General features: G+C 38.8%; 3 protein-coding genes and 1 pseudogene across 3 annotated transcripts; 3 read left to right on the forward strand and 1 right to left on the reverse strand.

Annotated features, from left to right (window-relative positions):
• The first annotated feature begins 78 nt into the window (after positions 1 to 78).
• On the forward strand, positions 79 to 1,332 carry LOC137712686 (protein IRX15-LIKE-like). The gene has a single exon (XM_068451854.1). The coding sequence runs from the start codon at positions 238 to 240 to the stop codon at positions 1,216 to 1,218; it is 981 nt and encodes a 326-aa protein (XP_068307955.1). The 5' UTR covers positions 79 to 237; the 3' UTR covers positions 1,219 to 1,332.
• Positions 1,333 to 3,924: 2,592 nt separating this feature from the next.
• LOC137720143 (uncharacterized) lies at positions 3,925 to 5,594 on the forward strand. The gene is made up of 3 exons (XM_068459192.1): positions 3,925 to 4,426; positions 4,870 to 5,323; positions 5,405 to 5,594. Exons 1-3 carry the CDS (start codon positions 3,925 to 3,927, stop codon positions 5,592 to 5,594), a joined length of 1,146 nt encoding a protein of 381 aa, XP_068315293.1.
• A 1,447-nt stretch (positions 5,595 to 7,041) lies between these two features.
• On the forward strand, positions 7,042 to 10,690 carry LOC137720230 (probable 2-oxoglutarate-dependent dioxygenase At3g50210; annotated as a pseudogene).
• A 258-nt stretch (positions 10,691 to 10,948) lies between these two features.
• On the reverse strand, positions 10,949 to 12,955 carry LOC137747980 (uncharacterized). The gene is made up of 3 exons (XM_068488103.1): positions 12,403 to 12,955; positions 12,220 to 12,326; positions 10,949 to 11,990 (listed from the first exon to the last, which is right to left on the reverse strand). The coding sequence occupies exons 1-3, from the start codon at positions 12,847 to 12,849 to the stop codon at positions 11,252 to 11,254; spliced, it is 1,293 nt and encodes a 430-aa protein (XP_068344204.1). The 5' UTR covers positions 12,850 to 12,955; the 3' UTR covers positions 10,949 to 11,251.
• Between the last annotated feature and the right edge of the window lie 5,609 nt (positions 12,956 to 18,564).

An 18,564-nucleotide genomic window follows, 5' to 3' on the forward strand; every position in this document is an offset into this window, starting at 1 on the left:
GTCGCGCTCAATTCCTTCATCCTACATTGCTTCAATTTTCTGCTTGCTTTTTCTACACATTCTTTAAAAATCATTCCCTCTCCAATATTCTCCTCAGAAATTACTTGGTTTAGAAGAGCGAGGGAGAGTTAGAGAAAGAGCCTCAGATGATCAATTGCAGCACAAATTCCAATTGATAATCAACCTTTCTTTCTCTTTCTGTGATCAGTGAAGAAATCAAAGAAAAATTCCCAAAAAATGAAGAACAATATCAATACAAAGCTGATCCTTCTCCACCCTTACATCCAAAAGCAAGGAAGCTCTAACCGCCTATGGCTTCTGGCCTTCATGTCACTATTCACACTCGCCTTCCTCCTCACAATCGTCTACACAAGCGGCTTATACGCGTACTCATCCACCAGCACTACTACAACAACCACAATCCCCGCCCCAACAATAACTGCCACTAACAACGCCGCTCCACAGCTGCCCACCACGGTCATCAACACCCTCCTCCACTACGCATCAAAATCCAACGACACGTTCAAAATGTCGTACGCAGACATCAAACCCATCTCTGACGCGCTCCGAAAATGCTCCACCCCATGTAACTTCCTCATTTTCGGACTCACCCATGAAACCCTACTCTGGAAAGCCCTAAACAACAATGGTCGCACCGTCTACATCGACGAGAACAGGTACTACGCCGCCTACATGGAGGAGAAGCACCCTGAAATCGATGCCTACGACGTGCAGTACACGACGAAGCTGAAGGAAACGGAGGAGCTGATCGCCGTGGCAAAAGAGCAAATACGCAACGAGTGCCGGCCGGTGCAGAACCTGCTTTTCTCCGAATGCAAGCTGGGGATCAACGACCTGCCGAACCACGTGTACGAGGTCGAATGGGACGTGATCTTGGTGGACGGGCCCAGCAGCGGGTGGCCGGACGCGCCAGGGAGAGTGATGTCCATATTCACGTCGGGGGTGCTGGCGAGGAGCAAGAAGGGCGGGAACGGGAAGACGCACGTGTTTGTACATGACTTTGGTGGGACGGAGGTGATGGTTGCTGGGAACGAATTTTTGTGTCGGGAGAATTTGGTGGAGGTGACGGAGACGATGGGACATTACGTGGTGGAGAGAATGGACGAGAGTAGCTTCCAGTTCTGTCGCAACCAAACGACGTCGGTTTCGTCAGCAGCAAAGAATTCTTCTGCTTCTTCTTCTTCAGCATCGGCTTAATTAGCGATTGTTGGTGATTCAATTTGGTGGTAATAATCATCATCATCATCATCCTCATCATTATCAACATGCAAGATTCAGCAAGTGAATATTTATGGTGATTTTGGTTTTTTTTTTTTTTTTTTTTAAGAATTTTTTTTCTTTGGTCGTTTTGTTTTTTCATGGGTGGGGGGGTGTAAAAATAATTTTCTTTTTGACAATGCAAGCAAAATTGTAATTTCCTTTCCCACTGAAATGAAAATATAAATTCCAGTTTTCATGGAAGCTATTATTCAACATCTTAATTTGTTATTAAGCACTTCAATAAAAAATTGAGTCGATCAAAAGCAGAGTGTGAAAATTATTTTGCTGAAGAAGTGTACGATAGAGAAATCAGGAGGTGTAATTTATGTTAATCTCTCTTTTCATATTTACCCTAAATTTTTGGGTTTGTGTTGGATCAACATTTGTCTTGATTGTCTCCCCATACACAGATGGTCAAAGAAGTAGGATCAAACCATGGTCTTAAATATTGATATTATCGGCGATATTTCATCGATAATATTGTTTTTTTTGAGAGGGGGATATTTTCACACGTATCCACCTTATTCTCGTCAATATATCGGGATAATATTGATAATATCGATAATATCGGTAATATCGGGATAATATCGGTAATATAAACATAATAATTCAGTGTGTGTGTGTCGGTGTGTGTGTGTGTGTCAGCGTGTGTGTGTGGTGGTGTGTGTGTGTTATGATAAGTTACATAATATAATAATATATATATATATATATATATATATATATATATAATATAAATCCCCCAAACGGGCCAACTTTTGAAACTTTTGACAATTTTTGACAACTTTTGACAAGACAAAAAGTAGTGGTGGTTGGTTTCATACTCAAAACCGTATGCCACTTCCAACTCTTTCACATTCGGAGTATCAGATCATCACACCTCTATTACACCTTTTCGTTTCTTCTTCTTCCCTTAGCCCTTTCAGAGCCTTTCCAGAGCCCTTTCAGAGCTTCAACACAAGGGGTTCCATATTTAAGGTAAGTTTACTAACTTATATTTATATTATTGTAATTTATACAACTACAAAAAAATTTGTGTGGACCCGTACATGTGATCTAAGAACCAAATAATATTTGCATGTTAATTTTTTGAAGTAATTAAGTAATGTTGTATAATTATTCCCCAGGATAATTTTAATATGTTTAATGTTATTTATTATTTTATTATTTTATTAATATTAGGTTTTATTATCAAATTGGATTATTATTCATTAATATTAGGTTTTTTATTATCAAGTTGGATTATTATTCATTAATATGTTTAATATTAAGATTATTTTATTATCAAATTGGATTATTATTCATTAATATTAGGTTTTATTATTCCATATTATTTTTATAATTACTTAAAATCTTGCAATCACTTTCTTTACTTTGTATTTAATTCTTCTGTAGAATAACTTTATTATTTAGGTTCTCTTATATAACCGTCATCACTACTATATTTTTTGGCCAAAATATAATTGCCTAATTTCCATGAAAAATACATATAGGTACGTTTAAGATGTCTAGTGGAGTTACTAAACGTGATCCAGCTTGGGAACATGGAGACCCAATAGACGGAAACAAACATGGCACAATTTGCAAATATTGTGGTCGGGTAATGAAGAGTGGCGGAGTGACACGACTTAAGTACCATCTTAGTGGATTAGATCCAGGAAATAATGTCCAACAATGCGATAATATCCCCCCCATAAGTGAAGGCATTCATCACCACATTATTAAAAAATAAAAAACACCAGAAGGAAAATAAAACACATGGAATGGAAAATATTCGAGCTGGGCTACGAGGAGAAGTCATTGACCAAGCGGTTGACAATGATTATGATGATGATGACGATGAGGACGAATGTGATGATGACATAGGACCTGAAGAACGACGCAATTTCAAACAAGCATTACGTGCCTCCAAACAGTCAGCATGGGAAAGAGAACACCTTCATAAAATTCCTAATAAAGCACAAGGTTCCAGGACGAGTGGTGGTGCACAAATGAGACGGGGAGCAAGTGTTAGAGAATCACAACCAAAACCACCAATAGCCCCAAGTTTATATAAGTCATCCAAAGCACGTCAAAAGAGTGTTTGGAGTTATTTCACTGGAGGTAATATGAATGAGGGAATGGGGCGCCTAATTAGCAAGTTCTTTATCTATGAAAATGTCCCTGCTGAGAAGGCATCATCACATCATTTCAAAAATATGGTATTGGGATGTCAATAGGCCGGTGTTGGAGTACAACCTCCCACTCCCTATGAGGTAAGAAACAAATATTTGGACATGGAGTATAAAGACATTGGCGAGTATGTTAACAAGTTGAGGTCAAAGTGGGAAACTAATGGTTGCACAATCATGTGTGACGGATGGACTGGCCCGACCAGATTGTCTATCATAAACTTCATGGTATACTCCAAGGAAAAGACAATTTTTTTGAAGTCCATTGATGATTCAGACCATATAAAGAACTACAAGTATATTTACAAATTATTAAGGGATGTAATCATGGAAGTGGGAGAGCATAATGTTGTCCAAGTCATGACCGACAACGGTTCTGCATTTGTCAAAGCTGGAAAAAAAGTTAATGAAGCATCATAATGTGTTTTGGACATCACGTGCAACACATTGTATTGATCTCATGTTTGAGGCAATGGGGAAGAAAGAGAATATTGCTAATGTCGTAAAAAGAGCTAGAACAATCACAAATTATATTTACAATCACGGTTGGTTATTGGCAAAGATGGTTGAATTTTGCAAAGGAGAAATTATTTGTCCAGCTATCACTCGATTCGCCACCAACTATATTGCATTAGACAGCCTACTTAAGAAGAAAGCAGGGTTGAAGCAACTATTCACTAGTGACGATTGGGCCAACCACAATTTCAGCCGCTCAAATGCAGGTCGTATAGTGGAAAGTATAGTGCTTGATCATGCTTTTTGGACTCAATCAGAACATGTGTGCCAACTGTTTGAACCTCTTTACAAAGTTTTACGGATCGTTGACACAGAAGTGTATCCTACTATGAGGGCAATATATGAGTTGATGTGGGTAGTGAATGAGGACTTGGAAAGAAAACATGGTGCAAGGTGGGTCATAAAGATAATTGATGACCGATGGTATAAAACATTATACCACGATTTGCATGCAGCAGGTATAAATTATGTCATAATTTGCAATTCATTTCTTTAGTTGCATAAGTATTATTTCTCTTATTAGAGTATGTGTTTCTTTGAATGACATATTATTTGAATCCTCGATACCAATACAGACCCGGTGTTGGAGATGATGGTACTCTTATACGTGTTGTACATAATGTATACTCTAAATTAGACCTTGCATTACCAACAGTTGGCCAATTTGGAAATAAGGTACACAATTACTTAAATTATAATAATTACATTGTTGGATTAAGCTAACACGATTTATTGAATTCAGCTAACATGGTTTAAAGATGCAAGAAGAACTTTTGGAGAACCAACATCAGTTGCTGCTTGAACAAAAATGTCTCCTAGTGAGTGTAAACATATTTCACTATCAGTTTATAATAGAATTTGTTGGAGTTATTAGGCTTATCAACATTGTTTTTCATTATAGCTGAATGGTGGATCATGTGTGGGACTGATGCACCAACTGTGAGAAAGTTAGCAATCAAAGTATTATCACAAACAGCTTCCTCATCTGCTTGTGAAAGAAATTGGAGTACATTTGCACTCATACACACAAAGCAAAGAAATAGGTTGGCTCATAGTAGGTTGGAAAAATTAGTTTATTGCTACTACAACATGAAGCTTCAAATTCGAGATAAGGAAGTAGAAATAGATCATGTCGACCGTGGTGACCCACTAGATGTGTTTGATATTGTTGTTGAAGATGATGATACAAAGGGTAACCAACTTTATCAATGGATTAGACCTCTTCATTTAGATGATGATGAAGGCAACCCAGCTCTAAGAGTTGCTGAAGAAGCACGTAATGAAAGGATAAATGTAGAAAGAGTATTAGAGGAGGAGGTGGGATCTAGCAATGCTGACTCTTTCAAAGAACTTTTGTGCCCAAGACCAAGAAACACTGGAATTCCACCTTCTTCCAATGTTACATAACCACAATATCCTGCTGATACTAATGATAGCTCTAGTACAAGATCAGGAGACTCACCTACCACCGGAGGTGGGAATGATGAAGGATATAGTGGAGCTGGAGGTAGTGGTGGATATGGAAACTATGTTGGACCACCTCTTGGATTTATGAGCCCTTTCACTGGTGAGGCAAACTTCACGCATGCAACACTTGATGAGGACCATGGCAGTAGGCGGGCATGACCAGGAATTGGTGCCATAGGGAAGGATTATACTCGTAGAGAAAGAGGCAAGGGGACTTTGTCAAGTCAAGAAGATGACTCGTTATCTATAACTTCGGACTCTGTTGGAGTGAGAAGTAGTAACTATGGTTATACTCGTAACCAACCATTTCCCTACCCTTCATATCCCATTCCTGTTGGGATGGAATCGAGCGACTCATGGAAAGAATCCGAGACTCAATCTTCAAATGATTTTACTTATGGACAACGTCAACCAATCTCGGATCCATATGGATGGCATGTTAACAATTACATGCAAAACTATTTTGGGGATTTATCATTTGATGACTACTCTTCACAATACACTTACTTTACACATAGAGATGATGAAGATAGTGAAAATTTTGAACCTCATGGGAACTCTATGTGGTACTAAGTCACTCATGTATCTTACCATGCAATGTATAAAGTGTAAAATATTGTACTAATTCATTCTATATAAATGATTATGGTGTGTTTAAACTTCTTTCATTAATTACTACATATTTTCTACACTCACAATGTTTGCCAACTCGCTATATAATCAACTTAAATCAGTTAAATCCATCATACAGTGCATTTCCTTCCAATTTTTTGTGATAAACTAATAGATAATAGACTAAATAAACATCTTGCAAAGTTTCAATAAAAATTTCCAACTTTTTCTTACAACTTCCGTGGTTTTTATTCAATTTTTATCGATATCGATAATATCCTGATATTTCCATCAAAATTTCCGTGTTTTTGACTACTAATATTTCCGATATCAGCGATATTTTAGACCTTGGATCAAACAAACAAATAATGATTGCTTCAACTACTTGAGATTTTCTATTGTTTGACGTGTTAACTGAACCAAATTCAAGTACCTTGTCGGCAAAACCAGCTCAACAACTTGAGAAATTTTTATTATGATGGGAACACAAGTGGTATATCATGTGTTTTTATGTAAGTGGTGGAAATTTTTATTTTTAAAGTTATTAACTTTTTAACACATATATCCCATAATTTGTATAGTGACACGTGATGTACCACCTCGTGTGCCGGTTACATTGAAAAATCTCTCCAAATGCTCAAGCCTAATACAATAAGGCTAAATTGGATTAATGTTCCCGTGGTGAGAGAGTAATCAATACATAGCTCTTGTGGTGAAAAAAAATTGGAATTAAACCCTCATAATGAAATCTATTAGAATTCAAACCCAATATTAACATTTTTGTCAACTATCTGTTAACCCATTCGGCCTTCATAACTAAAGAGGATGTGACCGCTAATTGGCATGGGGATGTTTGCCCAGGTTGATACTCAGATACAGATAACGAGTTCAATATTGCAATCAAACTTCTTTGAAAGTATTGCATAGAGCCATAGTGAAGCATGTCTATCAAATAGTAAGGGTAGCCGGACTGCTTCTAAAAGATTGGCATCAAATGAGACTAGGCTTCCTGATACTGGTCGATCGAGCAGTTGCCTCGGGGCAGGTTTCACGATCTTTCAGTTCACAAACTTCTGCTTCAAGGACAAAATTACCTCAAGCTTCAGTTAAACCAGCTGAAAAGGAGATGATCAAGTGAACATTAAACCGAATTTAGATTCAACTTTGTGATTTAAAGCATAACCAAAAGGGACAAAAAAGTCATTCATCCAAGTCTATGAATTCTTTGGTCCATTCTTCGATTCCATTCAAAGCTTTTTTGTCTATCTGATGGAACCACTAGATTTCTTTGATGCAGCAGTAGCCATCCCATTAACATTGATAATAAATTTGGAGGAAGTGATAGTGATTTGCTTGCCCAATCAATGGAATTTCACAAGAGAGTTGAGGAGCAGTCCGGTAATTTCCTCCAATGCTTCAATTAGCTATCTAGAAAAAAGACAGGGTGGGGGTGGGAATGTTAACAGAAAGTTGACGAAAATGTTAATTTTGAGTTTGAATCTTAACGGACTTCACCACGAGAATTTAAATCATAATTTTTTCACCATGGAGCTATCTTTTGATTACCTTATCACCACATGAACTATTAATCTAATTTGGCCATGCAATTATGGTCTAGCAGTATTCATCTTCACTTGTAAGTGAGAAGTTTTAGGTTAGATTCTCGCCAAAGACAAATTTAAACCATATTGTTGCTGGCCCATTGTGAGGCTTAATCTATTCCCCATTCATTTAGTGTAGATAATATTATTCGTTAAAAATAAATAAAACATTTGGCCCTACAATAACAAAAGCGTTTATGGTGCACGATATTGGAGTAATTGTTTGGGAATTATCACTATAATTTTGGGACTTGTTTACAGTATATGCACTTGACTGTCGTCATGTATGGCCAAATATAACATTTCTATTTTTTGGTTGCATATATGGTTAGATAATAAATATATTAAGTAAATACATGTGCCATAACCAATTTTTTTACATCCATTACATTAGATGTTATAATATGGTGGTTCATTTGATGACTTCAAAAGTGCAACTTTCACTCTGGAAAAGGAGGGCACCGCTGCACTAATGTGAAATTTTGACATGTAAATGTGGTGGAAAATATATATTTTTAATAGGGATATCATGATTATTTATTATAATATAAAGAGATGGCAGAATTGATATATAAACAAAATGATATATCATATGTTATAAATTATAATATAAAGAGATGACAGCATTGATATGTCCCGCGTTTCTATTCGAAGGGAAAAAAACAAGAACAGAGCAAAACATGCCAAATATGACAAAAAACAATAACAAGCAAGGCCCGGAGAGAAACGAGACAAACCACAACACATCATCCCAAACCTCCAACTGTCTGATTTTCTAATTAATCTAACAATTAAAAACGATTCACGGATGACACTTTATAGTAACAGTTAATAATAATGTATATATTCGCAAGTTCGATTTTCATCTATTTTTTTTTTTTCAATATTTAATAATTTAACTCACTAATACTTTCATTTGTAAAGAAAATAAAAAACAATTCTTGACTTGAAAACATGGTGAATTCTCACATTTGTTGTCACTCAGATGAAGATTTGTAAAACCGCTTTGCAGCTGGGTTGGTTCTCCGCACCCCCTCCTTCTATGATTCTGATCGTGTTTTGCCTTCTTGCTTTGTTGGCATCAAAAGTTTTCCCTTGTTGGTCCTAGGATGATGAATATGGTTGCTAGTGTTGGCTACTTATTTCTTTTACTGTGTATTTTAGAGGCAAATTTGGTGAGGTACATGATGGTTGTAATAAAGACAACTTGCATCGACAAATGAAGCTTAATTAGGCCGTCATGTGCTTTGTTTGAGCTTCTTTGCCTACTTGGCCTTCTAGAAGCTATTGATGTATGTCTTGATTTTATAAATGCTTTTAAGTTTTTCTGTTAAACGTTGCAGAACTAAGTAGCTATTTAAAAACTGCTTTTAGCCATAGTAAAAGTAATGCGAATAATATGCACTTGTGTACTTTTCTTTTTGTCCTTGACTGATTACCATTTTGTTTCACATGTAATAGTGCTATAAAGAAGTGAAACCAGGATGTATGGAGATCTTGAAAAACCAATGGAAGGACCTAACCAATGGTACGTACAAATTAAGGCCTTCCCTACTGAATATAAGCATTCGATCAAGTAAATATTTTGCGTACTTATCTCGATTACAAAAAGGTTGTCAATGTAATATGAAAAGCAGAGCTGATATAAAATCGAATATGAAATAGTTAGGTCACCTTTGTTGAGTTAGAGTAGCAGAGCTTTTGCACAAGTCTAGCTCAGCCTACTTAAGATTAGGGGCTACTGATCAAATTTAAGGAGAAAGGTTCTGCGTAGTGAGTGGAGGCATGGAACACCCCGTTGTCCCGATCACCATTGAACAAAATTCGTTTATGTTTGGATTTTGTAATGCTGCTCGACTCATTCAACAGTATACAAATAAGTTGATAATGTTTTGGACATTGAATTGTGACTATGTATCTATTGTTCGGTCTAGATACTCCATGTTTGTTCTCTTTCGAGCTTAGTATAGACTTCACGACTGATTCTTGCATAGTGTTACTGAAGTGGTTCATTTCGCCTTATGATCCTTTGTGCAGGCCAGATAATCCCCCGAATTTAAGGTACTAATGGAGGAATATATCGGCCTCTGCACAGGAATGTTTTCCATGGATAACAAACTTTTTCCCTTTTTTCGAAGCTTTATCTTTTCATATTCTCCTGGTTACAGGCTTTTGTTTCTCGGTTCCTTCCAATGCCTTAGTACTGAGTGGATCACCATATGAATTTGAAGGTGATAGAGCTGGAGATGCATTTTGGGTGATGCGTCTTATTGGTTACCCAGGTGCATGCTCTACAAATGGCTCAGACATTCCCACAAATGATGCCGGATGGTGATCTGTAATGCTGCTTAAGATGCTTGGGCTTCCCTTTATGTCTAATTTATATGTTACTGATGTCCTTTCCTCTTGTTTTCCCCGTTGCTCTCGTTTTGTTCATTTCTGGCGGCCAAACAATTCCCGTGGAGCTGACACTGATGATGGTAAATCTTCTTCACCTTCAGCAAGTCGTGGCCTAGGAAAATCAATAAATCCCGGTCTTCTAAATTGTTGCATTACAGGTTTGTTGACATTGGTTAATCAGGATGACAATATAACTGCACTTCAGGTACTAGTTTTATATGCTGTTTGTATCCTGCCGCTCTAGTTTCCATAGAAGTTGAGTTGAATGACTTGTTGAAGGTGAGAAACCCGTCCGGTGAGTGGATATCCGCTCCTCCAGTTCTCGGAACAATTGTCTGCAATATCGGAGATATGCTAAAGGTAAAATTAATGTGTGTAATTAGGTGTTCCTAATATCTGTACCAACTCCTGGATTAAGTATCATGTCACTTCTCTCTCTGGGATGAGTGCAGATTTACTCAAATGGTTTAGACGATACCGGGTCTGTGTAGCATATCTCTGTGAGGTATGAGATTAGCCGGTTCCTTTCGTCTTGTAATGCGTTCTCCCCTCGTTCTTTCAGTTTCTGTTTTCTCTGTTTTTCGTGTTTAGGTGCTAATCCCCTCTCTTCATGCTTCATGTTGTTTAACAGACAAATTTTGACACAGCAGTGGAGCCTTGGACTTTTGTAGAGAGAAGAAAGGCGGAGCTAAGAAATTCGAAAGAGCTGTTTATGGCCAACATTTGGTTAAGTACTAACGAACTTCGTACATTAGTCGAAATCTAGTGTACGATACATCGAATGAAAATGGCGAACCCTAAAGATTGGGTATTTGTGATTCGAAGAGACTGAACTCGGACAAAAAATTCAAGAGATTTAATAGGATTCAAATGAACATGAACAACTCCTCATTCGGGTACTGAAACACGAAGCAAACTGAAAACATAAGTCACTGAATGGGATGTTAATACAATTGATGTTTTCCCCCTTTTTTTAGGGGGCGTAGACTGAGGTGCGCTAATCAGCAATAACAAAAGAATGCGGTATAATAGGGAGGTGCACCTTATAGTCTAACATTACAACATTGGTAACCTTATAATCTCAAAGAAAATAACGACGAAAACCTAACGAAAAAACGAAATATCCGATTTCTAATTTCGACTTGGCCGGCTGAGATTTTCCTATATCTGGAACAGACCCTCATTCAACCAGTATCCCAAAGTTCAAGTGTCCGACCCATTTGCAGAAACAGTTGCAGCAGTAGTTTCTTTTAGATGAAGTGGAATACCTGCCCCCAGCTCTCTCAGCCGGTCTACTATACTGTAAAGAAATTCAAAAGTGAGTCTATTTTGTGCATTGAGATCTTCTCTTATGTGTGGATGAATTCGGAACCATTCACCCAGCATCTTGTGCACATGAGCACGAATCATCCGCCAAGGCACAGGGTATTGTTCACAAAGCTTCAAATACTCCACCAAAAGATCTGCCTGGTCCAGTGTCCCATCTTTCTTAGTTTCTTCATTCTCAGCTGCCCATTCAGCAGTTCGAAACCCAGCAAAGAGAGCTGGATTCTCAAGAAGAGACTCCGCGGAAAGCACCCCATCAGCACCAGTCGCTTCCAAACAGTCACGAACATCATCCATGTGCCTGATGTTACCATTGGCAAGGATGGGGATTCTGAGAGCATTCTTGACGGCCCTGATGGCATCCCAGTTGGCCCGGACTTTCTTCTGGTCTTTCTCATCTCTGGTCCGGCCGTGGACAGCCAAAAGTGAGCAACCCGCATCCTCAAGCATCCTAGCATACTTGATTGTATCCTCTAAATTTGGAAAGATTCGGACTTTGCACGACACAGGCACATTCAGGTTTTGAACCAAGTTCTCTACCAGAGATTTTATAAGAGGAAGGTTATCCATTAGAAAAGCTCCGTAATTCCCCCTCCTCGCAATACGCTGAGGACACCTGAACACGAATCCACACATTAACTAACGATCTGAGGATTCCAATCCCTAAATGTCATACTAACTCAAAAGGGTATTTGGGAATTCAAATTAGTTGTTCGTGTGTTGTATGTTTCTAATACCAACAAGTAAACAAAAATTCACTTCGACAATTGAACATTTCGGAATTGTTAACACTAATTTCATTCATAAACAAAAGAATAATTATCTGGGATTAGATAAGCAATTACCCCAAATTAATGTCGACATAATCACAATGAGGCTCCACTTTCTTTGCAGCCTCCAACAAAACTTCGGGATCATTGGCACAAAATTGAACAAATAATGGACGGTCCTCCTGCAATACTCTCAAAATTTAATCCACCAATTAGTAAAAAATTACTACATTAATCACCAAATTAAAGTAAATTTACCTTGCAAGTGGTAAATTCTTGCTCCCGGTACTTCTCACTCTCGGTGAAAATGCGAGAGTGGAGCATCGGCGTGTAGGCGGCGTCGGCCCCGTACTTACGGCAGAGCATACGAAACGGGAGCTCCGAGTTGTCCACCATTGGCGCCACAATCAGTTTGGGCCGCCCCAGTTTCGACCAGTGAGCCCATGCCCGCTCGATGCGCGACTCGCCAGTCAAGCAGCGCAACGGCGTTGTAACGGCGAAGGTCTGCTGTTGTTGCTCTTCTTGTTGTTGGTGGTGGTCGGAGCAGAGGGACTCGTCGAGGTCTTGCGGTGGGGCCGAATGGAGAGTTCGGGTTCGGATTTGGGATTCTGCGGCGGTGAGAAGAGAGGCCATGTGAGATTTAGGGGTTAGGGGATATAGGGTTTTGGGAGGGAGAAGGGTTAGATTGGAGATTTTGAATCTCATAGGCGGACGACGGGAATGGAGACGGAGAAGCAACCCATCGCCGCCTTTTGGATAGGAGGTTGTGGGACGGTTGCTTACTCAGTGGACTAGAGAAGTTGCGAACAGCTTCGCGTTAAGGTCTAAAGCTAGGGTTTTACGACATGGCGTTCTAGCGAGTTAAACCCGTAAAAGCCCATTGACGTGACCAAATTGGGCCTTCAAAAGTTTTTTGTACTTTTATTTTTTTTTTAACTAATCTACCCTAAAAATTCATCTAAACTACAGAGAGCGACATTCGAATCCAGATTCTTGAGTGCATATGCAAATGTTCTTAATCAACTAAGCTATAAGTCACTTGCTTTTTATTTATTTATTTTCTTTGAATTAAAAGCTTTTTGCTCAACAATATACATTCGGGATGCTATTTTTTATTTATTATTATTATTTTTATGCAAAGATAATGGAGTGGTTCATGGTTTGTTTGTATTAAGTCACACAGTAAAAATCGAATTTAAGACATTTCATTGACAGCTGGAGTAAACTGTAGTGCTAGTAACTATAACATTTATTAGTAGGTGTATCTATGGACACACTAAAATGAAAGGTTTTTTTTATTGACAAGAATATCCCTTTTTAAAAGAATAGTGTTAAAGTCATCAATTTATTCACTAAACGTGTTATTACCTTACTTGGTAGTAATAAATAAGGTTAAAAGTAGACTCAAATATAGAATGATCGAACATTGTCACGTTATTTAGAGTATGTGGGAAGAAATTCAACACATCATAAAATTTCAATTGTGCCAGTTAAACCAATGAATAAAAAGATATGTAAAGTTCTTGTTACGTAAGTAGGTTGCGAGTCCAAATATAAAAGGTGCGTAGGTAGACATAGGAGAGCAATGAGAATTTAAGTGCTAAAGTTTCTTCGCTAAGTAAAGAACAATTACCTGCCATGGTTATGTTTGAAGGTGAAGTCCCTCTTATAGTGGTGAAGCGGAGAGTGAGTTTAGCTCGTAGGTACACACGTCATGTGTTCATCTATTATGGTATGAATTGTTATCTCATTCATCAAATCAATTAATCGTTTGAATAGAGAGCTGTGATGAATGACGCAATTAAGAGTCCTCTAGATCGCTAATGGTGTCGTGGGTTAGGTTTGTGGCTGAGCGATTTTATGGAGTGCATGCTCCATTAGTACACACTAATAGACTGCTTGGCACGAGCTTAAGAGGTCTTATTTCCATGGTTGGCATGTCTGATGCACGAGTTCAACTGAAGCGGCTTTCTCCGTTGGCCTGTCATACAAGGCTTCACCTACCTCACGTAGTGGTTGTCAGATTAGGCATATCATTCACGCGTTGGCTCGAGAGGTAAAATCCTCAACTTTTCTCAGAGCAATTCCATTGGGGAACTGATAGGCCGGCACCCAGTAAAAAAAATGGCCCGGCACCTAGGCTTTGCACTCCAGCCCAGCGGATAGGCTGGCATCCAACCCAAGCCAGGCAAGAGACCGGCCCAGAATCGAAAGACCCATGGGACGGCCTACATGACACAAGCTGACGTTGGTCACTTTTTCTTTTCTTTTCTTTTCTTTTTTTTTTTTTTTTTTTTGTGCCAAAGAGGGAGTTGTTGTGGAGGCTGAGTTCGTCGGAAAATCTAAAAAAAAATGCACCGACAACATGTTTGCATCAACGCAAAGGTTTCCAATACGATTTATAAGTTAGAAACCATAAGAATAGGATTGAGAACTTACCTAAGTGAAATGCAAGAGATTTCACCGAGAATTGGACTTTGAACTCATCGGAGTTTGTCCGTTTTCCTTTGTCGGAATCATATGCAAGGAATTAAGCCCTCGAATTAACCACAAAAATTGCAACACAACAGGATTTAAAGCTCAAGAACACAATACAGTGATAGAAACATCACCTGGGTTAGAGATTGAGAGCTCAAGCTCTCGGCTTCAATGGTAGGACCTCACACCATGCACCAATGCCGCATGCAAGGCCATGGTTGGGTTCCTTAAGCTCCAGGGATTACAAACATAATATTTTGTGTTTGATTTGTTGAAGGTTTTGAAGAGGAAGGAGAAGGAGAGCTCACAGAAGTGAGCTGGAAAAGAGAGAAAGGGGGAGAGAAAATAGATAAGAGAGAGAGAGAGAGAGAGAGAGAGAGAGAGAGAGAGAGAGAGAGAGAGAGAGAGAGAGAGATCTAGTCAAATGATGGGAAAAAGGTCATTATTTTAAAGGTCCAATTGGAGATGCATTTTATTTAATCATATTTTAATAAAATGGACTAGGCTATGTTTTTTTTAGGGGTGGATGCATTTGGACTATTACTATCCAGTGGATCATCACTGTTTACTGAGTAGATTAAATAGGCTGGGTGCTGGCGCATTTTTTTAGGGGCAGAATTGCTCTCATTAGATGACGGAAATGGATTTTTCCAATTTCACCCTACATAAATTACCTTTTGACTTTTGCCGGCCATCTTCTCCCTAAAACCTAAACCCTTAGAGTGGCTTGAATAACTGAAAATCAAAAGAAAAAAAAAGAAAAAAATTATCGAAAATCAAACTGAAATTATTGGTTTGGTTTCAATTTTGGTAGTTAAATAACCCAATTGAACCAAAATGAGTACAATATAATTTTTTTTTTTTTTAATTATGTTTGGCATTCATTTTCTAATCGAATTCCAAGTCAATTATTAGCCTAAAGTCAATCTAAGACTAGATAACCCAACTTCAGACTCAAATATATTCAGAGTCTTATTACCTAAATTTTTTTTCTTCATTTTCTCTCCAATTTTTGGGCTATTATAAAAAGAACTTTGAAAACAAATTGAAACCAAACCAAACTAAACCGAAAAAATCAAGTCAAAATAATTATGTTTCTCCTTTATAAATTGAAAAAACAAACCTGTGGAGCCTACAATGATTCTAAAAATTCAAAAGGCAACACGTTAACTTTTTCTGTAGAAAAACAAGATTGCCCTTATTAAATGGGTAGGATACACAAATTTTCCCACCCGCAACTCAACAACCTTGGAAGTTCACGCAGCAGGCACAATTGCTCAAAGCTCCCTGCTCGTGGCATGGAAATGTTAAAAGTATTAAAATTAAGATTAATTACTAAATCTTATATTTAATACAATCTCAATTGAAGAAATTGAAGATCAACTCCATCAAATAAGGAATCCTCTTCACAATCAATTAGGGACACTCCCATCATTATCCCAATATATTATCTCCTAAATAATATCTTGGGAATATTATTTTCTCAGGCATCCTACGGATGACATACCTTGACCAATAGGATGTTACCATGTGTAAGGCAAAACTCTAATACCATGGCCGGCCATCTCCTCCTATAAATACCTCCATTTCCTCAAAACTTTGGTAAGCTTTTTGCTACGCATACAAGCCCTAAACACTCACTTTTTTAGAGAAACTAACTTAGGCATTGGAGATCCAGTGGCCAATCCCCACCCCACCCCCCCCCCCCCCCCCCCAAAACAAAAAAAACCTTGTGGGCACATGAGACTTTGGACTTTGATCAAAGGTGTTGATTGTTTTTTAGGTACAAATTCATCAAGACTGAAGATGGTGGATTTTCGCTATCACTAATTGGTGCTTTCATCGAGAACTTAATTCAAACACTCGAAGAAGGCTCTCGCATTCATGTTTTGAATTCTTCCGTTAAATACATAAATATTCCAACACGTTTCTATTCTTAGAATCTTTTATATGTCCTTTGAATAGTCCTGGGGAAGAAAAATGATATGACGGAAAATTCTAAAACAACGACAAATGGCGCTCCTTATGTACTGAGGTTTTCTCCCACACGATGGATCACGGAGCAAGAATGATGGACATAAACTAAATTATTTAACCTTGTTGTATCTAGTATATTTCTTTTATTTGTATGTATCCCCTCAAAAGTGCTTTGATTCATTTCACAATCGGATGAACTTGTAATAAATCCATCCTTTGCAAATTAGGTACACCATTTCCATAAGTATACCACCATGAAACTTAAAAAAAAAAAAATTAAAATTAAAATTAAAAAAAAAAAAAAAAAAAAAAGGCACACAATTAATATTAAAAAAATAAAATAAAAAAACCAAACTGCTAGGACCTCCTAGGCGATCCTATCACATCTCGCCCCGGAGGGGACCATTTCCCGGGCCCGCTCCACCAACGTAGCACGATATTGTCCGCTTTGGGCTTACCATTCCCTCACGGTTTTGTTTTTGGGAACTCACGAGCAACTTCCCAGTAGGTCACCCATCATGGGAGTGTTCTGGCCTCCTTCTCGCTTAACTTCGGAGTTCATACGGAACCCGAAGCTAGTGAGCTCCCAAAAGGCCTTGTGCTAGGTAGGGATGAGAATATACATATAAGGATCATTCCCTTAGGCGATGTGGGATGTTACAATCCACCCCCCTTAGGGGCTCGACGTCCTCGTTGGCACACTTCCGGCCAGGGATTGGCTCTGATACCAATTTGTCACATCCCGGCCAGAGGCGGATCACTTCCTGAGCCCGCTCCACCACCGTAGCACGATATTGTCCGCTTTGGGCTTACCATTCCCTCACGGTTTTGTTTTTGGGAACTCACGAGCAACTTCCCAGTGGGTCACCCATCATGGGATTGCTCTAGCCCCTTTCTCGCTTAACTTCGGAGTTCCTACGGAACCCGAAGCCAGTGAGCTCCCAAAAGGCCTCGTGCTAGGTAGGGATGGGAATATACATATAAGGATCATTCCCCTGGGCGATGTTGGATGTTACAGATCCCCTAACTCCAGACCGATTTTTTGAAATGATTTGCACTAAATTGCGGCGAGCCTTCACCGCCTAGCGCCTAGGCCGATTTTTAAAACACTGCTCCCCACACACAAGCCTAGAAAGCCAGGTGCTCCAGCTTGTAGCAAGGCGGGTTAGGCCCACCCTGTGACCCAGATTCATGTCTCTTAAGACCCAAACCGGTCTAAACCAACTCCAGATCGGTTCAGCTGAACCAACGGCCAACCAAAAAAATTATCGGCGACCATTTCTAGCCATTTTTTGGTGTTCTACACCCAACTTTAGTGTTTTTGACCTATTTTTTTGCAAATTTGACTTCTTTAGGCTCAAATTCCGCGCCTAATGTTCATTACACTTCCACCACTCATGGAGATGCACTTTAGACGAGCTGCTTAACTTCTAGTGGCGATCTATAAATATCGCTTAACTTCTAGTGGCGATCTATAAATATCCCAAAAAATTACGGACTTGACTAGCACCCTCGTGCAACAGTTTACCTTGACAAGTCAACTCCTCGTGCACATCAATAAGCAACGCACTCTTGACGAGGTGTCCCGAAGCAGGACATAACTGATGACAATATTTTTTCCGACAAAAAATCGCTTAACCATATAAACCAGGCATTCTAGCAGCGAACTCCCTTATAAACCCCCGCGAAAATATTTTATCCCCACCTTAGAGCACTGGAAAACTATCCATTCCCAGAAGGCTAATAGGTGAGTGCACGTCCATGGTGGGGGTCCACACTTTGACAAACACTCGAGGCCCGACTCCAGCACAGTGTTCATTCTCGACATGGCTTGCATGAAGTTCCTTCCACCTTATATCGGAGCAGGCAACATAGAAACATAAAGAAACTCGAGAATTCTCAAGCTCAAGTTCAAATGGCACTCAACGCCTATCACAACCACGATCAACCCGCTCATTAGCTAGA

Source organism: Pyrus communis, chromosome 1, assembly GCF_963583255.1.
Source record: "Pyrus communis chromosome 1, drPyrComm1.1, whole genome shotgun sequence".
NCBI lineage: Eukaryota > Viridiplantae > Streptophyta > Magnoliopsida > Rosales > Rosaceae > Pyrus > Pyrus communis.